General features: G+C 37.1%; 1 protein-coding gene across 1 annotated transcript; it reads left to right on the top strand.

Annotated features, from left to right (window-relative positions):
* The first annotated feature begins 14,640 nt into the window (after positions 1 to 14,640).
* LOC307154529 (polymeric immunoglobulin receptor-like) lies at positions 14,641 to 18,444 on the top strand. The gene is made up of 6 exons (XM_079864542.1): positions 14,641 to 15,264; positions 15,857 to 16,207; positions 16,319 to 16,621; positions 16,767 to 17,081; positions 17,658 to 17,717; positions 17,883 to 18,444. Exons 1-5 carry the CDS (start codon positions 15,222 to 15,224, stop codon positions 17,684 to 17,686), a joined length of 1,041 nt encoding a protein of 346 aa, XP_079720668.1. The 5' UTR covers positions 14,641 to 15,221; the 3' UTR covers positions 17,687 to 17,717; positions 17,883 to 18,444.
* The last annotated feature ends 5,668 nt before the right edge of the window (positions 18,445 to 24,112 follow it).

The following is a 24,112-nucleotide window of genomic DNA, read 5'->3' on the forward strand; positions in this document are numbered from 1 at the left end:
AACAAAGAATGTTTACAGTATGCATGCTAGTAAAGATAGCCCCTAGCTTAAGGATCACTTTAAGCCCCTAGCTTAATCCTCAGACAGTCTTCGTTTCGGAGTCACACCCTGGGCCTTCCCGGTCAGAAGTGACCGGACACCTAAAAATCAAACTTCCTCCATCCCAGTAAAACCAATGCAATTTATTTTTGTTCTATAATATTTTTTCTTTTTTAATTTTGTATTTTATTGAATTTATTATATATATATTATTATATATTATTTATTATAATATTTATGCAATATGTATGGTCTATTTTTGCCATTGAAAATTATAAAAAAAATGATATATATATATATGTATTTATTTTTTATTTTTTTTTAATGCAGTATTTTAGTTTAATATAGAGTCTAGGCCTTCAAAAAAAAAAATGTTTTAAGCAGATTAGCACCATCTGGCGAGAGTATGGAGAAGCACCTGGCTGCAGCCTGCAGATTTGAGCGGGGGTGCACCTGGGGCGGGGCTGCACGTCTCTTCCCGCCAACATCTCTTCTCATTGGATAGTGGCGTGAAGTCATGACGTCGATTCTAGCATGTTTTCATTTCCGATGTTCATCGCTGCATGGTGAGTAATTTTACCAATTTTAATTCTGAAGTGACGTTTAGTGTGATGTTAAAATGAAGTGGTGTAAAAATGAGATTGTGTAACTTTACTCATCATATCACACAAATAACTAGGACAGCGTAGGTCTAAGTGTGTGTGTGTGTGTGTGTGTGTGTGTGTGTGTGTGTGTGTGTGTGTGGTGTGGGTTGGTGTGTGTGGTTTTGGTGGGATTAGGATATAGTGTTAAAACCATAGGTTAAAACAAGGCCCTTAAAAAGAAATACAGTGGCAAAACTGAACCAGGAGAAGAAATATAGGATTTAAGAGTTAATAGTAATATAAAAATACAAAAATGGTGTGCACATCCCAAACACCCAGATTGGGCGCAGGTGCAGGACAACTAAATAATATAGACAAAATAAAGAAGTGTGAAGTCCGCACACTGAAAAATAATGCTCCAAAAGAGTTTATTTTAGCAACGTTTCGACCCTCAGGTCTTCATCAGGCTCAGTGTAAATGTAGTAATGAAGACAACTTTAAATAGACACAGGTGATCACCTTAATCAGGCACACCCAAGAAATCATGACAAATACAAGTCATGTATGTCATGTGACAAATACAGCTTAAAAGGCTTTTCCCTACCTCCACGGATGACAAGTAGCAACCAGGGGATACGTTAATGAACTTCTCAGATAAGTCACTTTCAAGTTCTTGTATGACTGCTCTGAGCAAGGGACTTTCCTTTATTCCTACCACTGAAGCTAATGATTTTGACACTATGATTGACTTTCAAAAATTTTTCAGAACCCTGAGACTTCGGGAGTTCTTCGGCAGAAATGAACAGTCGTTTCCATCTAATGATGTTTCACCCGCTACCACACAGCGCAGTGTTACTCTTGAACAGTCTATTACTCGTCTCCCTTTCAAAAGAAAATCTACCTTTATTCCATCTAAGAATAGAAATTCATCTTTAGATACTTACTGTAGACTTGTGGAATATGATGTAAGAAATGTACTTAAGAATAAAAGGCAATATAAAGTCTACAATAACATGTCAAAAATGGAGAGGGATGCTTTACTTGATCTTAGCAAAGACAATACGGTGATAGTGCGTCCTGCAGATAAGGGTGGAGCGATTGTACTTCAACGAGCTTCAGATTATGAAAAAGAAATTCGCAGACAGTTGAATGATCATGCTTTTTATAAATCCTTACCTGCTGATCCTACTAACAAATTAAAAGCATGCATTGATTCTAAGTTACTGTCACACTTTGAAAGGTGAGTTTAGTAAAAATGAATATAAATTTCTGAAAGTAGATTTTCCAATTACACCTATTATATACACTTTGCCTAAGGTTCACAAAGGACTAGACACCCCTTTGAAAGGCCGTCCTATTGTGAGCGGTATTGGTAGTCTTACTGAGAACATTTCTTCTTATGTGGATTTTTATATCAAACCATTTGTACCCACGTTGTCATCTTATGTAAGAGATTCTATGGATTTTATTGAATCATTATATGGTGTTGACTTTGCTGTTGATGATGTGCTTCTTGCTACTTTTGATGTTCAGAGTTTATATACCAATATCCCTCATACTGAAGGTTTACTTGCTTTAGAACAATTTTTAACACAAAGATCTGTGGATGTAAAACCTAGTACAGCATGCTTATTGGATTTAGCAAGTACTGTCTTAACTAACAACTTTTTTCGCTTTCAGGACGATTTTTATTTACAAGTTAAAGGTACTGCAATGGGTAGTAAAATGGCCCCTAACTATGCTTGCTTGTACATGGGAGTTTTTGAAAATGACTTTATTTTAAATGAGTCAAATTCTTTTTTCCCTAAGATCTTGCTTTACAAACGGTATATTGATGATATTTTTATGATTACTAAGGCCACACCTGCAGAGATGTTGACGTTTTTAAATGATCTTAACTCAAGGACTGAGCATGTGAATTTCACTATGGAATGTGATCCAGTAAGCATTAGTTTTCTTGATTGTTCGAGTATATATATGTGACGGGAAACTCCATACCGATCTGTACCGAAAATCAACGGATCGCAATACCATTTTAAGAGGCGATAGTTTTCCATCCTAGACCTCTAGTTAAGAGTCTACCTATCAGTCAATTTAAGCGTGTGCGTAGAGTTTGTAGCACGGATGAATCTTACACTCATCAATCTAATGATTTAACTAAAAGATTCTTGAATCGTGGTTACCGTATTGAATGGATCGAAAATGCCAAAAAGAAATTCAACGAGACATCCTAAATGCAGTGTTTGCGAACAAAACATAATAAAATGCAAGTTCTTAATGCTCCCATTTGCACGACGAAGTACTCCGCATTCACAGCAAAATCCCCAGTGTTAAATTAACACCGAAAAGTGTGAATTATATAAACTCTGAGCAGAGTGTTAAATGAACACTGAAGCAGTGTTAAAGTTAATGAGATAATTAAGTGATTAATTGAGTGATGATTGAGCATTATTGAAGACACCTGATGTTAACAAGCAGAATCACTGAAGGAGAAAATCACAAATTGTAAGTTACCATTGTGGCGATGGGTGTTTGCTTTAGTTGGGCTCTTGACCATTATAAGGTTACTTTAGTTTTTGTTTGTCTGCTGTTATTGATTTATAACAGTCAGATGAACAAATAACTAATATGATCTTATGTTGGTTATGTTTTAACATAATCATGTTGCGATCTGAAAAATGAAACTTAATGATAAATTTGGTTTAACTTGATAATTATAGCAGCTCTGTGATTTTACAGCAGCATATAATTTTCAGTATTTTTAATATAATCCAAAATAATTAATAACATTGGTCTGATCAAAAGTCTGTAACACAGACATCAATAAACAGCCTGTGAATCTCAACAATGGTAACAATAACTTTTCCTTTGGCTGCCACCAATCACAACGCATTAATGGCTCCCATCATGCATTGCAGTATGAATAAATTATGAACTGAATTATCTTGGTAATTTCCTTTTCCTAATTGTATATTCTGCTCGTCACCATTGTTGAGATGCATAGACTGAATCTTGATGTCTGTGTGTGCCTAAATGAAAGATTTTTTTTTTTCAAAATAGAAATTCTTTGTACTATATCTAAAATTCTAGATATGCAGAATCACAGTTATGCTGTAATCAACAACATAAATCTGAAAATCAACATAAGTCAGAAATAAGGGTCTCAATGATTCAGTGAATCTAATCAAGTTCAAATGATGATTGTCATAACATCACTTTTTTTCTTTGTTCATCTGGCTGTTATAAATCAATAACAGCAGACAAACAAAATCTAAAGTAAACATATAATGGTCTAGAGCCCAACTAAAGCAAACACTATTCTCCATAATGGTAACTTACAATGTGTGATTTTCTCCTTCAGTGATTCTGCTTGTTAACATCAGGTGTCTTCAGTAATGTTCAATCATCACTAAATTAATCACTTAATTAGCTCATTAACTTTAACACTGCTTTAGTGTTCATTTAACACTCTGCTCAGAGTTTATATAATCCACACTCTCAGTGTTAATTTAACACTCTCAGTGTTAATTTAACACTGGGGGATTTTGCTGTGTTGGGTGCGGATTTTCGTAGAATCCTAAATAAACATTGGCATATGATTTCAAGTGATCCTAAATTATCAGGTGTCTTTAAAAATGGTCCGAAATTAGTCTTTAAACGTCAAAACAATCTTCGTGACTTGCTTGTAAAATCTGAATATCCGTCAAGTAAAAAACAAGGTATTCCAACTCTTTCTCCAGGTAATTATCGGTGTGGTAAGTGTGCTCAGTGTGCTTTTACACACAAATGCAAATCGTTTAGTCATCCACGGACTGGTCGTGATATTCCGATACGTGGTACCATTACCTGTGCTTCTACTCATGTTATTTATCTAATTCGTTGTCCTTGTGGTCTTGCATACGTGGGTAAAACATTCAGACAATTACGCACGCGTATTAGTGAGCATCGCAGTAACATTCGAACTGGAGATATGCGCAGTCCTATAGCGTCTCATTTTAGACAAGTAGGCCATAATGTCAGCGTTTTGCAGTACATTGGTATAGAAAAGGTAACAAAACCCTCAAGAGGAGGAGATTATGAGAAGAAATTATTACAGAGGGAGTGTTTTTGGATTTATACCTTAAATACTTTGTCACCTTTAGGGTTGAATGAGGATTTTGATATTAAGCCATTTTTATAGTTTTTTTTTATTTTTTTTTTATTTTTTATTATTATTATTAATTAATTAATTAATTAATTTATTAATTTATTTATTTTTTGGATTTGTCACATGAGCTGTATTTGTCACATGACATACATGACTTGTATTTGTCACATGAATTGTATTTGTCACATGATTTCTTGGGTGTGCCTGATTAAGGTGATCACCTGTGTCTATTTAAAGTTGTCTTCATTACTACATTTACATTGAGCCTGATGAAGACCTGAGGGTCGAAACGTTGCTAAAATAAACTCTTTTGGAGCATTATTTTTCAGTATGCGGACTTCACACTTCTTTATTTTGTTAATAGTAATATACTAATATATATTGTAGGATTTTTTTTTTCCTATGAATAAATTGATTAAATGTATTTTGATATTATTGTTATTAATATATATATATATATATATATATATATATATATATATATATATATATATATATATATATATATATATATATATATAAGGTTATGAAAACCTTCAAGCTTTTAAAACTATTTCAAACTTTTAGGATAGGCTTTCTCAAGCCAAATTAAAGTTAGTTAAAACTTTTTTAACTAGTTTGTTGTTCATAAACAAAGTCTCTAAGGTACTTTACAGACAAAGCCAATAACACTCAAGCATATCTTGTCTAACATTTTCCTATAATATGTTTAAAATGTATTAACAAGAAATTCCTTGTATGACTGTACTATGTTAATGCCTCTCTTCAAAATTATTCAATATTGTTTGTTCTGTATTTTATCTAAATTAGGTGTTGTGAAGTGTGTTGTGTTCTGTGTAATTGCACTAGAGGGCACTAGTGAGTTCAAGTGCAGAGAAGAAAAAGAGAGAAGAAGAGAGGAAGGAAAAAGTAGAGTACTGTTTCTACTAATTCTGCTTCAGTCCACAGTGTTGCAAATACTGAGCCCGTGGGGTGTGTGAAAGGCTTCATGCATAAGGTCAAAGCTCGTGATGATGCGGTACCAGTTCAACAAAAACTCCGTCGACTTCCCTTTTCTGTACGTAATGCAGTCTCAGAGGAACTACAATCTCTGCTGAATCAAGGTATTATCGAGCAAATTGATGCTTCTCCCTGGGTTTCGCCAATAGTAGTCACTACAAAAAAAGGAGGAAAAATTCGACTTTGTGTTGATCTTCGTGAACCGAACAAAGCCCTACTAGTTGACAAACACCCATTACCCCATATGGAGGAACTATTGAGTGAGTTGAGGGGTGCAGCTATATTTTCGACTATTGATTTAACATGCGCGTACCATCAACTACCCTTACATGCTGACAGCCGTGACTTAACTGCCTTCATCACGCATGATGGTCTTTTCAGATTTCGTCGTGTTCCTTACGGACTAGCTTCTGCTCCTTCAGCTTTCCAGAAAATGATGGAGACGGTTCTAAAAGGTGTTCCAGGTGTAAGAAACTATTTGGACGATATAATAGTTTACGCCGCTTCACAGATTGAACATGACAAAACCCTTCACACTGTCATTCAGAAATTGGCAGATGCTGGGTTGACACTGAACATGCAGAAATGCACATTCAACAAGACCTCCCTCAAATTCTTGGGTCATGTGATCTCAAAAGAAGGAATCTTACCAGATACTGCTCACATCGAAGCTATAGTCGATGCTCCTACTCCACACGACTTATCTTCTCTTCGTTCGTTCCTTGGATTGATCTCGTGGTACAGTAAATTCTTCCCAAACTTTGCCACGGAGGTGGAACCATTACGTGCTCTTTTGAGAAATGCTCCTGAAACTTTGTTTGAATGGACTGCAGAAGCAGACCGATGCTTTAACAAACTGAAAGCTATACTGGTGGAGAGCCCAGTGCTTGCACTTTTTGACCCTTCTCTTCCTACGATCGTATCAACTGATGCTTCGGACTATGGCCTTGGGGGAGTTCTGACACAACTCCATGCAGATGGTGTAGAACACACTGTCGCTTTTGCCTCACGTACGCTTAGCGCGGCCGAGAGAAAATACTCTACAGTGGAAAAAGAGGCTTTAGCTTGCGTGTTCGCTGTAGAGAAATGGCGCCCGTACTTATGGGGTCATCACTTTACGTTACGTACTGACCACAAAGCATTAACTACTTTGCTGGCTACAAAAGGAATTGGACGTGCTGGAATGAGAGTAGCCAGGTGGTCGGCTCGGTTACTGTGTTTTTCGTATGACATTGAATACCGCCCTGGTGCTCAAAACCAGGCCGCAGATTGCTTGTCAAGAATACCCTTACCGGTGACAACTGAGCACATTGAGGAACCAGAAATGGTTGCCGCAGTCCTTGCAGGGTTACATTCAGTATCCATGGAGGATTTCACAAAGGCTTCCGAATCTTGTTCTGAGCTGAGTTTACTTAGAACGCAAATACTGAATGGATGGCCACACAACAAGACGGATGTAGACCCAGCTCTATCATCATTTTTCTTCATTCGGGATGAACTGTCTGTATACAACGGATTGATCATGCGAGGCGAACATCGTGTCGTTGTTCCTGTTTCTCTTCGTTCAACCCTGGTTAAGCTGGCTCACGAAACACACCAAGGTTTGGTCAGAACCAAACAAAGGCTACGTGAACTTTACTGGTGGCCAAAAATGGATGCGTTAGTTCACTCAGTAATTTCAACCTGTCTTACTTGTCAACTGAACGATAAATCTGCAAAGACAGCTCCTGCTCCATTACAGCCTGTAGATTTGCCGGATGGACCTTGGCAAAAACTGGGTCTTGATATCGTTGGACCTTTCGAACATGCTGTATCAGGTTGTCGTTTCGCAATTTCTTTGGTGGACTATTACAGCAAGTGGCCAGAAGTTGCTTTTTCTTCACATGTCACTACTGAGGTTGTTACGTCTTTCTTACACTCTGTGTTTGCACGAGAAGGAAACCCTTTGTTTGTGGTTACAGACAATGGACCTCAGTTTCTTTCTTCAGTTTTTTCGGATTTCCTTTCTGAACGTGGTATCAAACACCTGCGTACAAGTGTGTATCACCCGCAGGGAAATGGTGCAGTTGAACGTTGGAACAGAGTACTGAAAGAGTGTATCTTATCGGCGGAACAAATGAGAAAAGCTTGGAGACCGTCAGTAGTTGAGTTTCTTCAGAGTTACCGTGCTACTCCTCATGCTACTACCGGTGTATCCCCATCTGAACTTTTGCATAACCGGAAACTGAGAACGAAGGTAGACATTTTTCCTGTGAGAGAGAAAAGTGACAAATGTGCTGATGTACAAGAGGCTGTCAAAGAAAGACAGGAGAAAAGTAAGAAATACACAGACAGTAAGAGGAGAGCCAAACCGGTTTCTTTCAAGGTCGGGGAACAAGTAAGAGTCAGAAAGCCAGGTCATGCTCCTAAAGGAAGTCCTAAGTATACCTTACCTTTGTCGATTCGTGAAAAGATCGGACCAAGTTCATTTGTGCTTAGCGATGGAAAGAAATGGAATGGACTGAGACTGACAAAATTCCCAGATCAAACTGAAAAAACTGTTCAGGGATCCAATCTGCCTGCTCAAAATCACCCAGTCACTCTCAGAAGGAGTGAAAGAGTTGTTAAACCACCAGTTTGGATGAAAGACTTCATAACGTAGTGAAGTCAAAAGACAACATGATTGTGAAAGAAAAAAAAAAAAAAAAAAAAAAGTTGAAACCACATGTACTTGTTCTTTGGTGTTAAGGTACTTGATTGGTATTTAGAATGGTATTTCTAAATAATACTGCTTAGGTTAATCAAGAGGTTTAAATAATGACTCACAGTGATGCAGAATGTTAAGAAGTGTTACTATAGTATTGCTGATGTCTTAAAACATACGGCCTTATGGGTTAAATACTGAATAAGTCACCTACTGACTTTATGTAAGGGGGGAATGTTGTGTTCTGTGTAATTGCACTAGAGGGCACTAGTGAGTTCAAGTGCAGAGAAGAAAAAGAGAGAAGAAGAGAGGAAGGAAAAAGTAGAGTAGTCATGGTTGATATGAGTTTGTGAAGTAGTGTAAAATAAAGAAGTTAATTCATTCTACTCACCTCGTCTCTACGTTGCTGTTCTAAAGTGAACTGTTTACATATTGCTGAACTAAAATACAACAAAGTGGAGTGCATTTTCCAGACAATATAGGCAAGAGTTCCGGGTGCCCTACTCGCTGACTCTGTGCTTGCACTGCACTGAAGTACACAAGGACTGCCCACCTGGGTCTGTGGGTGATGGCCGAAGGGGAGTCCTGCGGGGACTTTATTCTGAGAAGGAGGCTGAGGGCTGTTGCTCGGTTGACTGTTTTTTTTCTTTCAGGCTGAGTAGATTGTGTGTGTGAGTGTACGTACGTATGTGTGTGAGTGTACGTACGTGTGTGAGTGTACGTACGTGTGTGTGAGTGTACGTACGTGTGTGTCAGTGAGTGTGAGTGTTTGTACGTGTGTGAGTGTACGTACGTGTGTGTGAGTGTACGTACGTGTGTGTGAGTGTACGTACGTACGTACGTGTGTGAGTGTACGTACGTGTGTGTGAGTGTACGTACGTGTTTGTTTGTGTACGTACGTGTAAGTGTACGTACGTGTGAGTGTACGTACGTGTTTGTGAGTGTACGTACATGTGTGTGAGTGTACGTACGTGTAAGTGTACGTACGTGTGAGTGTACGTGAGTGTGTGTGTGAGTGTGATTGTACGTATGTGTGTGTGTGAGTGTACGTGAGTGTGTGTGTGTGTGAGTGTACGTACGTGTGTGAGTGTACATATGTGTGTGAGTGTACGTACGTGTGTGACTGTACGTACGTGTGTGAGTGTACGTACGTACGTGTTTGTGAGTGTGTGTGTGTGTGTGTGTGTGTGTGAGTGTGTGTGAGTGTACACGTGTGTGAGTGTACGTGTGTGTGAGTGTACACGTGTGTGAGTGTATGTGTGTGTGTGTGTACGTGTACGTACGTACATGCGTGTGTGTACGCACGTGTGTGTGTGTGTACGTACGCGTCTGTGTGTGTGTGTACGTACTTGTCTGTGTGTGTGTGTACGTGCACGAGTGTGTGTGTGTGCACGCGTGTGTGTACGGTTGATGTACGTGATTATCTGTATGTGTGCATATCTCTTTTTACACAATTATTTTTGTTTTGAAATAAAAGTTATCACTGGTATGAGTTTGGTTTTTTGAGTTGGCATGCATAATATGGGATACAGAGATTGACAATGTAGTTAGTTTAACTTCAAACTACTTTATTGGCATAAATGAGGTTTTCTAATAACCTAATGCACAAAAATAAACAATAACTATTACAGAGGAATGATTAAAATAAGAAATATATAAGGTAATTTACACCGTGAAGTGCAACAGAATGTGAAAAACTTTTAAAATACTACACAGATATTTCACAATATATAGTCTACTCTGTAATTCCTTATGTTTACCTTAGATCAGGCATAGTTAAAACTATGGATATGCGCTCTACCAATTTTTGCTGCTTTCATTATTACTTTAGAGTTGTTTTAATACTTTATCATTTTATTAAAGTATTATTTCAAATTTGCACATGCGTTTTCAAGACGCGTGACGTCACCACTTAACGCAAATACGGCGCATGCGCTGTCAACGCGATATGGCGAATGCGTTTTCAACCGCATTTCCTGTTTACCGTGGCGTCGACGTCATTACTGTGCCACTAACCAATGAGAAGCACCAGGTGCGGCCCCGCCTCGATCGACGTCATCACTTTGCCCCTAATCAATAAGAAGCGTTATGGGTGGGGCTGCACATGCAGCCCCGCCCCAGGTGCAGCCCCGCCCCGATCTGCAGGCTGCAGCCAGGTGTACTTGAGAGTATGAAGAGAAAGCGTAGAACCATGGTGTAACCACTAGATGGCATCTACAGTTCTCTGTGGAGAGGCATGTGAATTCCCCAGCTGTTTATGGACACATTTACTTTTTTTTTTTTACAGAATTTGTAACAAAAAATGTAATTCATTCAATTATAACACTTTATGTAAAATAATATTTAAAACATTTTTTTTGGGGGGGGGTTTGTCAATTTCCCATTAATTTCCTATGGGGGTCATTTTTGACCGAAGACCACAAGTGTGACTATTTTTTTTACGACGACTTAACATGCTCGGATCATGACCTAATTTTTTTTGTGTGTGTTCACATACCTAATGCCATAAAAGTCACCAAATGTTTTAACATTCCAATGAAGCTGTGATTTTAAAAAATTCAAAACAGATTTTTTGTAATCAAAATTTATTGGTGTGTATGTGTATAAAAGTGTGTTTGTATGTGTGTGTGTGTGTCTTTTTTGCACTCTTGATGTTGTAGAGTGTCACCCCTTTACAGCTGTATACTTTTTTTTAGGATTGTGGCCGATTTGTAGATTGTACACACAAAAAATCAGAGATTTTTTTTTTTTTTTGTCAATTTCCCATTCATTTCCTATGGGTCGGTCATTTTTGACCGAAATACCAAAATCGTTACTATTTTTTTTACGACCACTTAGAATGCTCGGATCATGACATCAATTTTTTTTTTGAACACTCTAAAAAGAGATGTGTTAATAAACAACACACATCATGTGTTGATGGTATTTTGACACATGTTGTGTATATTTTAACACACAATGTGTGTTAAAATGTAACTCTAGAATAGCACTGGGTGGAGGAGAGTTTGTGTTTATGAAAAAAATTATAGGTATATTTTATATGGTATCCCATAAAATACTCTAAAATAAATAAAGCAATACATTCAAATACATAAATTAAATCTTAATTCATGAAAACTTAAAGATTAACGGGTGTTTTTTGGCAGCCAATCACATCATGCCTCTTTTTCAATGTCTTTTTCAAATGCTGCTTTCACTTGTTATTAATAACCAGATTAACTTTATTTCTGTCAGACTCTACAGAAGCTCTTATTGAGAATTAACAGGTTTTGGTGTTGACGATTCATTGAATGTTTCATTTAAAGTCACCAGAATCGTGATTAGTGTCAGCTTTATTTGGGCTCTTGACCCTTGACTCTTTAACATTATTTTTCTCTGATTGCTGTAAATGTGTATTTATTTTAACACATTTGAAACAGCAGAAATAATCATGAGAAAAATATGCTCAGATGATAATATTATCATCATGGACATGTAAGATTGATAAGTTCAGCAAGAGTTCATTATTTGAAAGATGAGTATTATAAATTAAAGATAATTTTTAAAAAGATTAACATATTGCAATTGAAGGGTTAGTTCACCCAAAAATGAAAACTCATGTCGTTCCAAGCCCGTAAGACCTCCGTTCATCTTCGGAACACAGTTTAAGATATTTTAGATTATGTTCGAGAGCTTACTGTTCCTCCATTGAAAGTCAATGGACAGCATACTGTTCACGTCCAGAAAGGCAATACAGACATCATCAAAGTAGTTCATGTGACATCAGTGGCTCAATCTTAAGTTTATCAAGCGACGAGAATACTTTTTGTGCGCAAAAAGTAAACAAAAATAACGGCTTTATTCCACTATTCATTTCCTTCTCTCTGGTCTCGAGCTATTTCACGTAGTGTAACTGCGTAGCGCGTCTGTGTTGTACGTCACACGCATCACACATGACCAGCGTCGGCCAATAGTGAGCCTCAAAAATGACCGACCCATAGGAAACGAATGGGAAATTGACAAAAAAAAAAATTCATTCTCTGAATTTTTGTGTGTACAATCTACAAATCGGCCACAATCCTAAAAAAAAAGTATACAGCTGTAAAGGGGTGACACTCTACAACATCAAGAGTGCAAAAAAGACACACACACACACATACAAACACACTTTTATACACATACACACCAATAAATTTTGATAACAAAAAATCTGTTTTGAATTTTTTAAAATCACAGCTTCATTGGAATGTTAAAAAATTTGGTGACTTTTATGGCATTAGGTATGTGAACACACACCAAAAAAATTAGGTCATGATCCGAGCATGTTAAGTCGTCGTAAAAAAAATAGTCACACTTGTGGTCTTCGGTCAAAAATGACCCCCATAGGAAATTAATGGGAAATTGACCCCCCCCCCCCCCCCCGAATTTTGTTACAAATTCTGTAAAAAAAAAAAAAGTAAATGTGTCCATAAACAGCTGGGGAATTCACATGCCTCTCCACAGAGAACTGTAGATGCCATCTAGTGGTTACACAATGGTTCTACGCTTTCTCTCCATACTCTCGCCAGATGGTGCTAATCTGCTTAAAACAGATGAAGGCCTAGACTCTATATTAAACTAAAATACTGCATTAAAAAAAAAAAATACATATATATATATATCATTTTTTTATTATTTTCAATGGCAAAAATAGACCATACATATTGCATAAATATTATAATAAATAATATATAATAATATATATATAATAAATTAAATAAAATTCTCTCAAAATACAAAATTAAAAAAGAAAAAATATTATAGAACAAAAATAAATTGCATTGGTTTTACTGGGATGGAGGAAGTTTCATTTTTAGGTGTTCGGTCACTTCTGACCGGGAAGGCCCAGGGTGTGACTCCGAAACGAAGACTGTCTGAGGATTAAGCTAGGGGCTTAAAGTGATCCTTAAGCTAGGGGCTATCTTTACTAGCATGCATACTGTAAACATTCTTTGTTCCTATAAAATAACCAAAATCGAACAGAAATCACACACACAAACCAGATATACTTGATATACTTGAATCCTGCATTTATTGGCTTCTTGAATCAGATGAAGAGATGTGTTTAGTTTTGCTTGTCTCGTAGCTCAGAATGAGGAAGTATACGCAGACAGCGTTATTGCAGAAGGACAGCCTTATGGTCATGTGGTTCACGTGGTTGATTGACAGCTTTACAAACTAATGATATCACACTGATGCAGTAATGCAGCATAATATGAAAGACTTCGTCTTAGGTTTAACAACCTATGAAACTAATAATGAACAATATAAAACTAACACGACATAAGCTTAATTTAAAATGGCTTAGGAACTATTGGCTATTTAGAGGTGGATAAACGCTATTTCCGAATTTTGGGAGGTGCGCAAACGGCGTTTACGTGCGTTTAGTCTCCACTACATTCCTGGTAACAACGTCCACCGGTGATCTCAGTCATGTTGTCTGGCCTTGAATGTGAGGTCGTAACACTCAGAGGACACAGAGAATCCCTAGACATCCTAAAGTTTTCACGCCTCTCCTCGGGCACGACAGTCACACACACAAAGTTATCCCAAAATCTCCGCTCGAGTTTCGCCGCTGAACAACAACTGCGAGTAAACCTCCGTCTCCTTTGAAGAAAAGCTATATCTGCAGAATGTACAAACTGACATCACTCTTTAACAAGGCTGGCAAAGCGGAGAGCAGCAAAAAACAACTCCTGTACGATGTCGTCCACCATCTTGGCTGAATTGGTCACATGACTGCATCACATGACTAGAAATGCGTCATCGTCTTCAAAAAGCCTCCGTTTTCACAGTCATCACACATGGTGATGGAAAAACTGTGTTTTCAAATTCATCAAATTTGGAGAGTGTTTTCAAAACACTACGTTTTCGTTGACTCAAAACACCGACTCAGTGTTTCGACGTGACTCCTTTTTTTAAAAACAATTGTTCGCAAAATGATAGTCAGCGATTCAAATTTCGTGCATTTCCTGTAAATTAACAAGTACATTATTAAATAAATGAGTAAATAAACAAGTATTCACATATTTGGATGTGTCGCCTGCCTTAACGTCTGTTTTTAAATGAAACTTGCGCTGGTTTCTCTGCTTGTCTTTCACACATATACATTTCACACACATCTCAACACTCTCCGCCCTGTTAGCAGTGCAGATCTGGGTGGAACCGTTAGAGAATAAGGAAGAAGAAACGTGAGAAAGACTGACGGAGGATCTGTGCACTTCTAATGATAGTGACTTACATCGCATTCAAGAAACACATTTGATCAGTTCTTGCTTTCACTGGATCGGGATCAGATCTGGTTTTTCTCTGGATATCTGAGACTGAAGTCAATCTGGAATGAAGGCTGCCATCATCCTCTTCATCTTCATCACCCTCTGCCTGATCTCAGGTCAGTTCTTCATTGCTCAGTCTGGGTCAAATAATATACTATATTACCCAGATTGATGATATATAATAACCCAGAGCAAATGATCTTGTGTTTGGCAGGTCAAGTACTTTGTGTCAGAGTGTTTGGATGCACTGGAGGGAGTTTAATGTTCAAGTGCATGATCTCAAACCAGAGAGAGACTAATGATCAACATAAAGTGAAGTATTTCTGCAGAGACAGGCGCTGTAAGATGGGCATCAGTACTGATGTTCAGAGTCGATGGGTTTATAACGGGAGATTCGCTCTGTATGATGATGGAAACAGCAGATTCTTCACAGTGTTCATCAGGAACCTCAGCAGAGAGGATAATGGGGATTATACATGTGGAAACAATCAGACATGGAATCATTATGTTACGTTAGTGGTGAGTGAAGATACGTGTGACACTTTATAACTTCCTACAGCAATTATTTATTATAGTATTAAAGGTGCAGTACGGAAGATTTTGAGTAAAAATTAACAAAAATTAATTACTGAAAAAAAAATCAAAACAGTTTCCATGCCTTACAAAACGGTCAGATTATAATAATAATCCATAGTTTGAACTGTCAGGTTTGATTATGCAGGGAAAATGTCAGTTTTAGGTTTTATGTCTTTGCATGTTCATGTTTCCTCTGTAAAAATAAAAAAATATATGTAACTTATTAATTCAATTACATTAATTAATAACTAATTAATTCTTATTAATTTATCTGTTCAGACATTTTCAGATGTGTGTTTCTCTGTCAGTATGTCTTGACGTAGGATGTCACTGCTCTAATCTCAGGCAACTATAAATATACCTAAAAACAACCACAATACACATTTAAAGGAAAACACTGCAAGGATCATGACGTTGTATGTTTCACACAGAGATGGCGATAGAGAGGCCAAAGTTCCCTAGTGCACCTTTAATAACACTAATAATATTTTAGATTTAAGTTCATGTCACAAGGTTTTGTTGAAATCGTTTTCAGGGTCTCGTTGTGGGACGTCTGTTATCCAGGACGGGGATCTTGGACAAAAGACGATCACTTTCCGCTGTGAATATGATGAGAAGTTTAAAACACACACCAAAGTTTTCTACAGACTGAACGAGGATCCTGTCCATGTTCTGAACAGTTCACAATCATCACAATCATCTGAGGAGAAGTTCAGTCTGTCTGACAGTCGTAAAGATCATTTTACTGTAACCATTAGAGATATTTCTGCAGCGGACGGTGGAGTTTATTTATGTGGAGTGGAGAGATACGGATCAGATCATCGACCTTCAGATCAATCAATTACTCACATAACCTTCATTAAAGAGATTCAGCTGAATGTTTATGGTGAGTTTAGTTTCTTTTAACTAAAGAATCCTTACAGATCTAAATAAGGAATGTAAATCCCTCCTGACTTTTAATAATGTAATGAATCAAGAAATAAATCTAATTTTGCAGGTCAAACGTCTGTCCAGGTTCAGGCCTACTCCAGTAAATCAGTCTTCATCACGTGTAAATTTCCACAAGAATTCAAAGGAAACAAGAAGTTTATCCAGAAAGATTCATCACAGAAGATCTTCGTTGATGGACAGAATCAGTGGGTTCGTCATGATAAAACGCACATGTTTGATGATTCCAGTGAAGGACGTCTGAAGGTTTTCATCAGTGATTTAACCGCGGCTGATGAAGCGACGTACAGATGTGGAGTGAATATCTCTGATCATGATCTGTTCACTGAGATTACACTGACAGTAAATCAAGGTAAAGAGCTTCTGGGAGGACCTTCATTTTAGAGACTTACAGTATAAGAAAGATACGTATTTTTATATTGTATGTTTTTATCTTTTTTGTGTATAGTTAAAAAAATTCTGATATTACATATTTTTCATATTTTTTGTGTGTATAGTTGATCATTTTCCTGCATCAAGCAACGCATCTGCTATTATTGGTGAAAGTGTGAAACTCACCTGCAATTTCCCCGAGAAACACGACGAGACCTTCACACACATCTGCAAAGAGAACAAGGAGAAGATCTGTGAAAGCATCAGTTCATCAGAGAAGAAACGCTTTGAGTTTTCTGCCGGTCCAGCAGGAGTTTTCACAGTGAGCATCAGTAATGTGAGCGTGAGAGATGCTGGAGTTTACTGGTGTGGAGCCGAAACCAGAGACACACATCTGACTTCTGTCTCGCTCACCAATCAACATCAACTCACTCCAACTAGTACGTACAGTGACCATAAAAAACCTGCTTGTTTAAGTAAAACTGGCTGCGGCTTTTGTGTTTTAGCTTTTTAGTGTAGAGACAGAACTGTCTACAGAAGTGTTTAGATCCGCCTGACTGTGTGTTGAAGCTTTATTCTGTCTGTGTGGAGCACAAAGGCTATTTTCTGAACATTCACGCAGATCTTATCTATACAATGAAAATACAAAACTGATCCAAATCTAAATCGTTATGCACTGAAAAGCTCAGGTCTGGACAGGTCTTCTGACCGATGATAGCATATGCGAGTTATGGATATGCATGATGATTTTGTGTCCGTTGTTTCGTCATACAGTATTAAACATGAAATACACGTGCAGTTCTGCTTTTTTAAGCTTAACAGCCCCATTTTATTCTCTGCTTTTCCTCTTTTGTAAGACATTATTGAATGGAAAAAGGAAAGTCTGGTAAGATCCAACAGATCCGTTGCTCAGTTTGAGTTGTGATGTGAAACGAGTGTGTGATGTACAGTGTGTGTATGAATGCTTGGACATGATGTCATAGTCTCACCTTGACAATCCATTTGTGTGTTTTCAGGCTCTTCTGGTTTCTGTTTGAGGGCTTGATCCGTCTGGCTGAAATACAGCTGTAAACATGGTGAGAGACACACACAAACACACACACACACACACACACACACACACACACACACACACACACACAAAATACTGTACATTATGTAAATCTGAGTTTGTCACCCTCTGCTGTTCAGAAATACACATTCGTTTTAACCTCGCATTTTCTCTGCTCTTGTTCACATAGGAATCGTTTCATCATGTGGATCGACTCCAGTCCAGTTACCCACAGTTACTCCGTCAGCAACGAGGAGATTCACTCTGATTACACCACGGTCATTTACCACATCATGCCGAATTAATATTATTATACGAAGAAACTCTGGGGTTGCTTTACACCTCCACACTGATGCCAATACATGCTTTCCCTTAATATCTGCTGTTAGAAATCAGTCCTGCTGTTTTATTCTTTCTGAACAGAGCTGGCGACACCTAGAGGCACTGTTGGGTAAAAGCTGAAATGTTTCTATCACTGACTGACTGCTTTAAATCTGTCAAATCTTTACGCAGAAAGCTATCAGAAAGCTAATATAAAACTAAATGGCGCTCTGTGGCGCGGCAGAATTTTGAAAAAGGGCCTGAGCCGTTGCTGGGAATAGAGAATAATGTGTTCAAATTTTAAAAGACATGGTGATGTGTGACCCCTTTAAGTTGTAATGTGGACTCATGCATTTTCTGTAAAGCTGCTGTGAAACGATGTGTATTGTGATTGTGAAAAGCGCTATACTAATAAATATGAATTGAATCATAATGAACTTACACTGATTTAAACCCAAAATTACTTATTTATGATGAAGGAGAACAGAACTACACAGAATAAGAAAATAATTGCAATTTCTGAGAATATTAATACACCGGTAGATATCAATTACAGATATAAAATAAACATATGATTAGGCGCATTTATGTTTAAATTCTTTACCGTAAGTATATCATTACAACACATTACCAATATCTAAAACTTAAATTTAGCTGCTTGATTAAAACAAATTTCAGAAATTAAACATGATAATGTGATACTTGTACTCGTAAGCATCATTTAAGTGTCCAGCATTGAAAATTAAACAGGTTGACTATGGTTTTATTACAACTATCACAGTAAAAACACAGCTGCTGTAGTATGTAAGGGATAATGTAGAGCGAGGCAGTTGTTATAGCGAATACAACCCCGACAGGCTGATCAGGACACCGATGCGAAGCGGAGCTTGAATCAGCCTGAAGGGGTTGTATTCGCTATAACAACCGCCTCGCTCTACATTATCCCACTTATTACATGGCTACTCACCAAATAAATCAATAATTTGACACAAAATATTGTTTTAAAAAGGAGTTTATTGTTTTAGAAACGACTGTATTGCTTCCGCTAAAGAAAATAGTCTGTACCGTCTCTATGGTTAGAATCCTGCGTCCATTGCAACGCTCTGTTTTTCATGGCAACAGTGAGTTACCCTTAGCAGCGGACTGTTATCAAGAAATAACACACCGCATAGAATTCAACCAAGCCATGTAGTTAGGGAAAGTTAGGATTTTTTTTGCCAATCTGCAAAAAAATTTCTTACCAATAGCTTTTTTTACCATGTGTTCCTATAGGTGTCTAGTAACACCTCCCAATTTATCCACGGCCAAATCCTCGGGGAAACGCCTGGAGAGGCAATCAAAGTTGGGGTGCCCAGACGGCCTGGGTAAAAATAATTACCTTTTTTTTTTATTTTTTTTTTATATATTACCTTTTGAGATGTCTAACTAGGGGTTTTTAGGGGTGCCGAATCTCTCCCAGCTATTAGTTTTGAGTAAAAATGACTCCAAGTCCATACAAAAACCACATAAAAATGGTTTTATTGAACGATTACAAAACAAAACTTACTAAATCGGTTTAAGGCCAGACACTACAGGAAACTTTCCCACACTCTTAAAACGGATGTGTTAAAAACAACACAACCTGTGTTATATCTTAACACACCTGTGTGTCTAGTTAAGGACAACACATTTTGTGTTACTTTTAACTCAACCAGTGTGTTATTGTTCTTAACACAGTGAGTGTGTTAAAATATTTAACACACTAATGTGTCATAAATCACACAATTTGTGTCATAGATGTGCTATTTGTGACCAATTAAAACACTCTTAAAATGAATGTGTTAAAACAACACAACCTGTGTTATATCTTAACACACCTGTGTGTCTAGTTAAGGACAACACATTTTGTGTTACTTTTAACTCAATCAGTGTGTTATTGCTCTTAACACAGAAGTGTGTTAAAACCTTTTACACACTAATGTGTTATAGTTACACAACTTGTGTCAGATATGTGTCACATCATGTGACTGTAGTCGGTGTGTATTTGCCAGAGTCACTTTCTGTGTTTTTACAACTGAGTGTTTGGATGAAAACTGAAACGTATTGTTAACTTGTATTTCTGGAGTCCAGTGACGTTTAATAAAGAGTTTGTTTGAACATTTGGATGTTTTACTGTGCGTTCACACCGGACGCGAATAGCGCGTCAAATTCGCGCCTGCCGCGTCTATTTATACGCTTGACCACTTTGTGTGCATTCGCGCGCATCAAGAGCGAAATTGACGTGCGTAAAATCAAAAGTTTGTAGCGATATTTACGCGCGTCAGAGGTGAAAGTTTCGAAAAGTGTTGGCGGCCATCTTTTTTTAGATGTTTATCGAGCATTAGCATTAGCATTAATCGAGAGAGTCACCGCTCGTATATGCTCTGGAGAGCAGAAACAGCTGCGTTGGGGACATCGTGGCTGTACTCGGGTCCACCAGACCCTCCGGAGGGTTTCAGGAGTTTCACAATTTGCTCCAGGAGGTAGGTTCGGTGGACCTAACGATGAGGACGCTGACGAGGACAGCGTAGGCCGTATAAGCCTCGGCCTCGAGTGGTCGCTGCCTGACGAGCCCACGCTGTACAGCCCGGCGCGAGGTTCACCCTCTCCCGCACCTAATCTGTCATTTATTTTTGTTTTGATAATAAATGGAGCCAGCCTTCAAAAGTGAAACCTGTCCTGTGATTTTGTTGTTGTTTTTATACACTAAATTGTGTTTGTTGTCTTTACATTAGATTAATAATGTCTCATATAATCTAGAATAGATATGGAATAAATAGCATTCAATACAAAATGAGTATCTCTCATATTGAAATCGAGTTTTATGTTTTTATTTGCTTTATTGTGCATTTTAGTCATATTACAAAATAATTTATTGAGGCCAAACATAAAATAACATTATAAACTGTCACTTCACCATGTGACAGCAGCATGCAAGCAGGCTCCTGATTGGTTAACGCGGCGCGAATTGACGCAGAAATTCAGATTTTTCAACTCGGGCGGCAGACGCGAATTCGCGTCAAACACGTGAATGCACAAATAGCACTAAATAAAATCATTCGCGCGTAACGCGCTTAACGCGCCAGACGCTCAATTCACGTCATTCGCGCGAACTTGACGCGCGAATGAGGCGAATTCGCGTCTACCGCGCCGCGCTAAACGCCTCATTCGCGCCGCAGGAATTTTTTACGCGCTTAACGCGTCTTTGCATTGACTTAACATTGAAATCACTCGCGCCTGACGGGCTATTCGCGTCCGGTGTGAACGCACCATTAGACATCATGAATCTACATAGACAAACTCTTATTGAGAATTAACTGAGGTTTAGATGTTGATGTTTCACTGAATGTTTTATTTGAAGTCACCAGAATCGTGATTAATGGCTCCTTTATTTGAACTCTTGACCCTTTACTCTTCTTTTAGTTTTTCTCTGGCTACTTTTACTGTATTTTAATAAAATACATTTATTATGGCAAGAGATAATATGATCAGATGTTTCTTGATGATGTCATAATGAACAAGTGCAGCTCTGATCAAGTTTATAAATATATGGATGGTGTGCATTTAATTTATTTATGTGCTGTTGTTTATAGCAATCTTGTGACACGACATCATGCTATCCATCATATTAACAAATGTTTTCCAAAAATTGTAATCTGCAGCAGATACTAGACAAATACAGACCTCAAGAATCAGCACATGAATCTCAACAGTGGTGACAAACGAAAAGCTTCATGCCGCAATGCATGCTGGGAGTCATGGATGAGATGTGTACTATGGTGGCACCCAGCATGCATTGCGGCATGAAGCTTTTCATTTGTCACCATTGTTGAGATTCATACTCTGATTCTTGAGGTCTGTTTGATACCATAGTCTGTAAAGTCCTCTACGAACGATTTTTGAAAACAATTTGAAGCTAATTGTAATATGATAATCCTTTAAAAGTACATTAATCTTTCAAATATTTAACTCTTGCTTATCTTAACAATTAAACATGTTCATGGAGATAACATTATTATCTGAACATGTTTTTCTCATGATTATTTCTGCTGTTTCAAATGTGTTAAAATAAATACACATTTACAGCAATCAGAGAAAACTAATGTTAAAGAGTCAAGGGTCAAGAGCCCAAATAAAGCTGACACTAATCACGATTCTGGTGACTTTAAATGAAACATTCAATGAATTGTCAACACCAAAACCTGTTAATTCTCAATAAGAGCTTCTGTAGAGTCTGACAGAAATAAAGTTAATCTGGTTATTAATAACAAGTGAAAGCAGCATTTGAAAAAGACATTGAAAAAGAGGCATGATGTGATTGGCTGGAAAAAAACACCCGTTAATCTTTAAGTTTTCATGAATTAAGATTGAATTTATTTATTTGAATGTATTGCTTTATATATTTTAGAGCATTTTATGGGAGACCATATAAAATATACCTATAATTTTTTTCATAAACACAAACTCTCCTCCACCCAGTGCTATTCTATCCAGAGTTACATTTTAACACACATTGTGTGTTAAAAATATACACAACACAACATATGTCAAAATACCATCAACACATGCTGTGTGTTGTTTTTTAACACATCTCTTTTAAGAGTGCAGTTGATTACCTATATTAAGATGAGAAATAAAATGTATTACAAGTTGTCTGTAATTTAATGTTTAAATATGCAAATTAGGCAATATCTAATTAAATATGCGCTAATTTGCATATCTTTAAAAAAAAAAAATCTGAGTATTGGATAAAGCCAGGTTAAAAATTATTTTTTCATTGTGTTCACATATTAGATGGGAAAAAAATTACAGAGGGATTTATGGATATCTACTTTTGTTATCCTGTAAATCAGAATATACTGTCAATAGCCTTAAAAAAATTATTTTCGCCATGTTTTTTGGAATAAAATTTTATATAAATCAGGCTAGGAATAATATATCTACAAATCCCTCGGTATATGTCTTCATAATATAACTAGGTACAAGACTGGAGAGTTTGGTGTATATCGGTGCTACTGAAGTGGAGATTTCAGAGAGAAAAGTCATTTTGAGAAAACGGGCTTTAAAGATTTATCATCAGCCAATGAGATTGCGCATTCAGCCCTTTTACTTTCAGATTGGTTGCTGATAAAAAGGAAATGACCATATTTGGATCTGACAGTTGGATTAGAGTTACACCAAACTCTTCAGTCTTGTACCTAGTTATATTATGAAGACATATACCGAGGGATTTGTAGATATATTATTCCTAGCCTGATTTATCTAAAATTTTATTCCAAAAAAACATGGCGAAAATAATTTTTTTAAGGCTATAGACAGTATATTCTGATTTACAGGATAACAAAAGTAGATATCCATAAATCCCTCTGTAATTTTTTTCCCATCTAATATGTGAACACAATGAAAAAATAATTTTTAACCTAGCTTTATCCAATACTCAGATTTTGTTTTTTTTTAAAGATATGCAAATTTAATTAGATATTGCCTAATTTGCATATTTAAAAAATTAAATTACAGAAAACTTGTAATACATGTTTTTTCTCATCTTAATATAGGTAATCAACTGGGAAAGTTTCATGGTGATATCTGCTAGTTAAAAATTTGACTCTATTCACCTGTAGTGTCTGGCCTTAAACCGATTTAGTAAGTTTTGTTTTGTAATTGTTCAATAAAACCATTTTTATGTGGTTTTTGTATGGACTTGGAGTCATTTTTACTCAAAACTAATAGCTGGGATAGATTCGGCACCCCTAAAAACCCCTAGTTAGACATCTCAAAAGGTAATATAAAAAAATAAATAAAAAAAAGGTAATTATTTTTACCCAGGCCGTCTGGGCACCCCAACTTTGATTGCCTCTCCAGGCGTTTCCCCGAGGATTTGGCCGTGGATAAATTGGGAGGTGTTACTAGACACCTATAGGAACACATGGTAAAAAAAGCTATTGGTAAGAATTTTTTTTGCAGATTGGCAAAAAAAATTCCTAACTTTCCCTAACTAATGTAATAATCAACGGTAAATGTGTGTTTACAACTACAATTATACTATTATTTAATATTACAAATACCCAGGCTTAACTATGG

This window comes from Squalius cephalus, assembly GCF_949319135.1.
Source record: "Squalius cephalus genome assembly, chromosome: 2".
Lineage (NCBI taxonomy): Eukaryota > Metazoa > Chordata > Actinopteri > Cypriniformes > Leuciscidae > Squalius > Squalius cephalus.